The 6,931-nt window shown below is 44.9% G+C and overlaps 1 protein-coding gene across 1 annotated transcript; it reads left to right on the top strand.

The window, feature by feature from the left end:
* Positions 1-1,028: 1,028 nt before the first annotated feature.
* On the top strand, positions 1,029-6,595 carry hapstr1a (HUWE1 associated protein modifying stress responses a). Its single transcript, XM_015945460.3, has 5 exons — positions 1,029-1,416; positions 2,548-2,628; positions 2,763-2,830; positions 3,121-3,331; positions 6,058-6,595. Exons 1-5 carry the CDS (start codon positions 1,221-1,223, stop codon positions 6,372-6,374), a joined length of 873 nt encoding a protein of 290 aa, XP_015800946.3. The 5' UTR covers positions 1,029-1,220; the 3' UTR covers positions 6,375-6,595.
* Positions 6,596-6,931: the final 336 nt, after the last annotated feature.

Raw genomic sequence — 6,931 nt, 5'->3', positions numbered from 1 at the left:
ATTTAAATCTGCCACCCTATTGGCTAAGAGGTATGCTATGATGTAAACTGGCACATTATGATGTCACAATGTCGTGAGTGTGTGTATTTGTTAGTGGCTCCGCCCTCTTGGTCTGCTAGGCAACAGCATTTGTTGCATTTTTCAAACATGAAGTGGGAGTGAAGTACGCTTGTAAGGGGTGACTTGTGTTTGCATCCAGTTGATCTAAATAATAAAGAAAACCTTCACTTCCCGGTGCTATTGAGGGTCAGTCAGCCACTGCACATAACCATTGTGTTTAACGCTGTTACATAAATACAATTTGAATTGTGTTTTTAGCTAAATAAAAATAGACCTTTAGACTGAGACCCCTAGCTGTCGCTAATGCTGTAGTTTTTTATTTTGAAAGAATTTACAGGAAGTGTTTCTACTAACTATTGGAACTTTAAAAGTACAGTTTCCTAATGTCCTCCTCCTCCTTATCTTTAATAGGAATAATCACAAAAGGATAATAAAAACATTGGGATTTTTTTTTAGCTTCATTACTACAAGGATGGTAAATGTTATCTAAATTGTTGAACACAGGCGTTCTAAATGATATGTTTTGGCTTATTATCTTAATAGTGACAAGCACACTACATATACATTTGTAGAGAGAGAAAGACGTTTGTCTTGTTTGGGAACTTTTTATTGCTTAAACTCTAAATCAAACAACAAACAAACAAACAAAAGAATTTAAACCTTTTAAATTCTTGAAATTTGTTGCCATTTTAGACACACACAAACATTCTTCGACCTTAACCTGTTATTCCGGGTTTTGTTTATGTTGTCACGTGTGGCTTTCGCGATTAATTTTTGTAACAACGATTTACTCCGTGTTTCATGTCAATGTTAAGTCGGACACATTTGACAGCCAATGAGATTCCGAGACAGCCGCTAAATCTCACCCACAAGAGTAAAATGACCAATCAGCGTTGGCCCTTTTTTCATAGTGAGCGGGATAAAGCACACAACAAGATAGTATGTCTTGTATATATGGCGACGTCGGCAACCATGAGAAAATAGTTAGCTAGGCTTATCTTAGATGGTAGGGACATGCAGTAATGCAGTATTCTTAGGACGAAGACAAGAAGAAAACATAAACGTATTCACGATTTAACACATACAGGTCTTTATACGGTGCTCATTTAAACACATTTCGAATATTAGGAGCGAATTTCCCTCGAGTTTTGGTGCATTAAATGGAGGATAAGAAGGAAGACGGAGACTCGGAAATACAGGAACACGGACCCGAACATTGGTTCTCAAAATGGGAGCGGCAGTGTTTGGCCGAAGCGGAACAGATGGAGCCAGGCGAGGAGGAGGCTGATAACGATCAGGATAAACTGTGGCATCTCTTTCAGAACTCCGCCACTGCCGTGGCACAATTATACAAAGGTGGAAGAGGACGCTGTGTGTTTTACAGCGACACACAAATAAGCCATGGGGGCTCTGGCTAGTTTGTTAGCCATCTGGCAGCGTATCTACAGTAACTGAGTTTACATTAGGATCAGCACAATGCTAGCTAGCTTGTTAGCCGACTAGCTAGCCGGTACCGGTGTTGTGCAGAAAAAAAACATCCCTGCCTGGTATAGCAGCTTTGTAGTACATATGCTATACATACAAAACAGAATAACTTTATTTCAAATGCGTTTTAATGAACATGAAAAGTAAATGCTTGTTGACGTTAGACTTAGACGGAACTTGGATGTGATAACCGTTTAGAAAAGGGTTAACAATAACGTTTTTTAGGGCAAAACACCTGGAACATAGCGTTTACAGGTGACTTTTTCCGATGGTAAGTTCAGTTATGTTGTACTTGCCACTGGCTGAATATTAGTTACAAATATTAGTTCTCTGTCAAAGCAAATACGTTTTGTTTTAAAACAATAATCTTGAATAATTTGTTGCGTGAACTACATTTGTTGACATTAAGTTAGAGCGCGGCTAACGCAACATTAGCAAACTCGGTACAAAATGGCGATGGTAACGGTCGCAGCTACGCGATGTCCCCAGCTGACAGTTTTCTGTGTGCCATCAGTTTACCAAGTCGCACACATTTTCTGAAACCGTATTTAAACGAGTGTTATTAGAACCGAGCTGCGTGTTAACGCCGGGTTCTCTACTGGCAGAGGAGTGACTAGCAGGCGTTAAAAAATCACAAGATGGCGAGGAGAACATTGGTTCGCTTTCAAATCGTTTCTTGTGTTATCCATGGCTAAAGTGATATCGCCTGAATTTAGTTCAGTCATTGTTTAGAGTACGTTTTGCAATTATTTCTAACTTTACTGCTGAACGCGCAGTTAAGTTTCTTGCTAAAGTGTGTGTTGCCAAGCTGGCCATCTAGCGCCTGCGGACAGCTATTTTTATGCCATCTCTGCAGTTGTAGATGCGAGACAAAATGGCGTTTAAAACCAACTTCTCAGCACCTTGCTCTTCTTTGGCTGCGTTAGGGTCACATGAGTGCCTGTTTGAAAAGATCAGGGTTATGTGGTGAAGAGTAACTAAAGCAATCGTTCCTTTTCACAGATAGAGTATGCCACCAGCAGGGCCTGTCACTATGGGTGCCATTTCAGAATGCTGCTACAGCAGTAACAAACCTGTACAAAGGTAACTGTCCACATCCGTCTCCTGATCTGTGTGTGCGTGCACTCTTCATTTCACCTATTTAAACGAGTGTTTGTAGGTTTCTAATGTCCAGACATAACCGAATTGGGTCATTGACTTGAGAATTTCTTCACCAGAAAGCGCAGAAGCTCACCAGAGAAGTTTTGATCGAGGCACGCAGATCGGCCACCAGCGGCGTAACAAGGTGAGTTTTGTTGTTTGGGCTCTTTTCACACATTATTATCAAACTAGGTACCCATTTATGTTTGAGACTCTTCTTTTGAAGGATCGATGCTGCAGAAGTAGCCAGAAAATGCCCTTTTCTATTAAATTTTTTTGTGGTTTACTTTGTAAACACACCCAGAACCCTCATTTAATTACAATGGAGCACACGCGTTAGGACTCAGGAGCAACAACAGAGTTTCACTGATTTATTTTCTGGAAACATTTTGACTTTGATCCCTACATCTGCTTCATCACTTGATGTTGTTGCAGGACATGCTGGCCTGGGTGATAAAGCGCCGAAGAACCATCCGTAGGGAGGACCTCATCAGCTTTCTGTGTGGTAAAGCACCACCGCACAGAAGTAGCAGGACCAGCACCCGGTTGGCCATGGTGGCCCCGAGCAGGGCCAACTCACCAGCCGAGACCGGCTCGTCCGTGGAAACGGACCTTCAGCCTTTCAGGGAAGCCATAGCACTGCATGGTGAGAAGTCCACGGCTCGTTCATCTTTAAATCTGGTGTTTATATATTTAGCAGATGCTTTTGTCCAAAGCGACTTACAAGTGATAACTCGACATGTTGCCCTTGAGGCTAACAACAACAATAACAACAACTTGACATCAATCATGGAGAGGAGGGAACAAGGAGTGGACAGTAGAGAGGGGGACGGGTGCAGGGAGGATGCTAGTTTAGAAGATGCTCTCTGAAGAGCAGGGTCTTCAGGAGTTTCTTGAAAATTGAAAAGGAAGCCGCTGTTCTGGTAGTGCTTGGTAGGTCATTCCACATTTGTGGAACGATGCATGAGAAGAGTCTGGATTGTCCTGAGCGTGGTGTAGGCACGGCTAGCCGACGATCCTGTGATGACCGGAGCGGCCGGGCCGAGACGTAAGCCTTTACAAGAGGATTCAGGTAGATGGGAGCCGTACCATCTCGGACTTTGTATGCTAGTGTTAGCAATTTGAATTTGATGCATGCTGCTAGCGGTAGCCAGTGGAGCTCAATGAACAGAGGGGTGACGTGTGCTCTTTTTGGCTTATTGAAGACCACACGCGGAGCTGTAGCGCTGCTCTCAGATGCGTTACTGCTGCTGTCCTACACACACGTACTGCGTTAGAGGTGAAAATAGTTCCTGGGGTTGTATTTGTCCGCTGACATGTTTTTCAAAGATTACCAGTAAAGTAGTCGATGCAGAATTCTGGTGCGAGAAAGCTTTGTGTCTTTGTGTGAACACACATGTCATTTCTAACTTCTGATGTTGTTTTGTCACCATGTGACTTTGTGCTCGTCGTCTCGTCTGCCACATGCAGCTCAGAGATAAGTTTGTTTTGGTCTGGCGTGTCGGCATTAGCCGATAGTCGGGGTGTTTTATTAAAGGTTCATGTGTTAAAGGGACCAGTTTGGTTTACTTTTATTAGTTTTGTTCAGAAGGTTTTGGTGTCTTTTGTCCCTGCCTTTGGAAAATGTTTGTATTTCTGTCCTGGAACCATTTAAACAATTGTCACTTTGTAGAGATGATTATGTTGCTTTGTTAGTGAGGATGTGACGACTTGAGATGTTCAGATATTTGTTGGTTAAAAGATGGATTAGTATTAGTGCAGCCACAAACAATTATTTTGATAGCCGACTAATGACCGATTATTTTGGCAATTAGTCAACTAATAAGATCGTGTGTAAATTGTATCTTATGGTACCAGGATGCTGCCACTCTTAATATACCCATCAGTGTTATCGCCAAGTGTTGAGCGCTTTTTACAAATAAAGACAATTAGGATGATGGATCATTCAACTACTTTAGCTTTGCAACAAAGAACTGGGATTAAAGAGCAAGTCACCCCCAAATCAACTTTTTTTTCTGATAAACTATATAAATGTGTGTCTAATCATGCTGCAGACACGTGTAGTCAATAGTTTTGCACTTTAGTGCATCTTAGTTAAAATTAAAATTTTCTGCCTAAAACTGTCAGTGTTGTGCCGTTGTCCGGTAAAAACTCTGCACTGCATTTGAATTTAAATCTGCCACTGCTATTGGCTAAGAGGTACCTTAGAACGTTAGCTGGTACCATATGATGTCACAATGTCGTTGTGAGCCTGTGTGTGTCTATTTGTTAGCAGCTTCGCCCTCTCGGTCTGCTAGGCAACAGTATTTGTTGCATTTTTCAAGCAGGAGGTGGGAGTGGAGTAATACTCTGGTAGGGGGTGACTTGCTCTTTAATATAAATGCTGGTTGGCTTGGTAACAAAGTCTTCGACTGTAATGTAGCGTAATAAACTAAAACACCTGGTTTGTTATGTTACAGCAGCCTTTTTTAGGGTAATGACGTCACCATCACTACTGTTGTTAGCAGCTAACTAGCAAATGAGCCTACAGAGGTTACTCTAGCTCTTTGCCATCGCCACAGCGTGCTTCATTAAGATTCTTGTGCATCACTGTCATACTTCCAAAGAAGGCAGGTTCTACCGTACGGATTCTGCACAGGCTTCTATTAAATTTTTATAAAAAGTTCCCAGACGTTGGAGTTCCATCGCTGGCTCACCATGATTGTTTGGGCTCTTTCAGCCATGCCACAGCTGCACATGTGCATCAAGGGCAGATGGAGCAGCAGAGTGTACCGCAGCAGTTCTGGAAGAATGATAAATGACCTGGGTTTGTTGCACCTTCAAGGGTTCTAACCCCCCCCCCCCCCCCCCCCCCCCCGGCACAATCAGTCATTCACATGCTGGTGATGATGAGCTACAGTGTAGCCACAGCTGCCCTGGGGTGCACTGACAGAGGCGAGGCTGCCTCTGACCACCACCAGCAGGCACGGAGGGTTCGGTGTCTTGCCCAAAGACACAACAGCAGCATTCTCTGGCAGGAGCCGGGATCAAACCTACAACCTTCTGACAACCCGCTCCACCTCCTTAGCTACTGCTGCCCCAAAGCTAAAAAGAAAAACAAAGCTTAAAAAATTACCAGTGGCATCGATGATTACATTTGTGGAAGACGGTTTTGGAAGTTGTGACTTGCAGACTATCGTGACAGCACTAATTACTGTTTCAAGCACTCGGGTTGTCCAACTTCACATGGACGATGAGGAACCTTTAGAGATGTTTTAAGGTGGTTGCGTTCCACTTGGGCCAGCTGTTGGCTCATCAGTCCTGTTGGACATCCTCATATTTCTCCGACCAGAGGCTGTTCAGGTCCCTAATTCTGTCCTCATTCATCCACAGGTCTGAGTGGGGCCATGGCGAGTATCAGCGTACGCTCCGGTGCTCCGGGTTCCCCCACACACGTGAGCGGCAGCAGCAGCAACACGGGCGGTGCGAGTGGAGGTAGCTCTTCTGGCTCTGGACTGGTGTGCCGCAGCAGGCGTAACGGGCTCCAGGATGTCGACCTGAACACTTTCATCTCTGAGGAGATGGCACGACATCTGGACTCTACTGGCTCTGCCTCCGCCGCAGGGGGCGGGACCAGGAAACGAAACTCCACCCAATGTACTGATGTCATCACGGACTCCCCGACGCACAAACGCAACAGGATGATCTGATGCGCTGCCTGCCTGTGTGTGGAAGATGGGTCTTTAGAGTTGGGCTCATGGAGGACAGGTGTGTGGGCTGAGACTAAAGCCTGGATGCTTCTGAATTCTGTTGCTCGTCTCCTCTCCCAACATCACACGTCCAAATCATCGATCTACAATCAGAACAGAGTGTGTGAGGGCGAGTTCAAACGACATCGCACACTTCTCTGTGCTGGGAGGGAGACAACAAAGACCCACTCACCTGGTCCTGGCTGCAGACAGTTCTCAGGGGATGAGGGTGCACCGTGCTGCTTGACCTTTGACACATCAGTGCCCCCCCCCCCCCCCCTCAATCTCACAAATCCACACCCACCACCTTAATAAGGAAGTGAGGGCCATGATCAAATCGCTTCCCTCAGTGGACAGTCGCTCGCCAAATGTTGGACCTAACTTTGTCAAAGACTCGCCCGCCCATTTCTGTGTTACTTCATCACCGGAGTTCCTTCTTCAGCCACAGGTGGCGCTGAGCGACCTGGTGGGACGTGTGCGGCCTCGTCTCACACAGCCACATATCCGTCTCCCAGGTG

This window comes from Nothobranchius furzeri, chromosome 12 (assembly GCF_043380555.1).
Source record: "Nothobranchius furzeri strain GRZ-AD chromosome 12, NfurGRZ-RIMD1, whole genome shotgun sequence".
In the NCBI taxonomy this organism is placed as follows: domain Eukaryota; kingdom Metazoa; phylum Chordata; class Actinopteri; order Cyprinodontiformes; family Nothobranchiidae; genus Nothobranchius; species Nothobranchius furzeri.
This window is presented reverse-complemented; position numbering and strand designations above follow the sequence as displayed.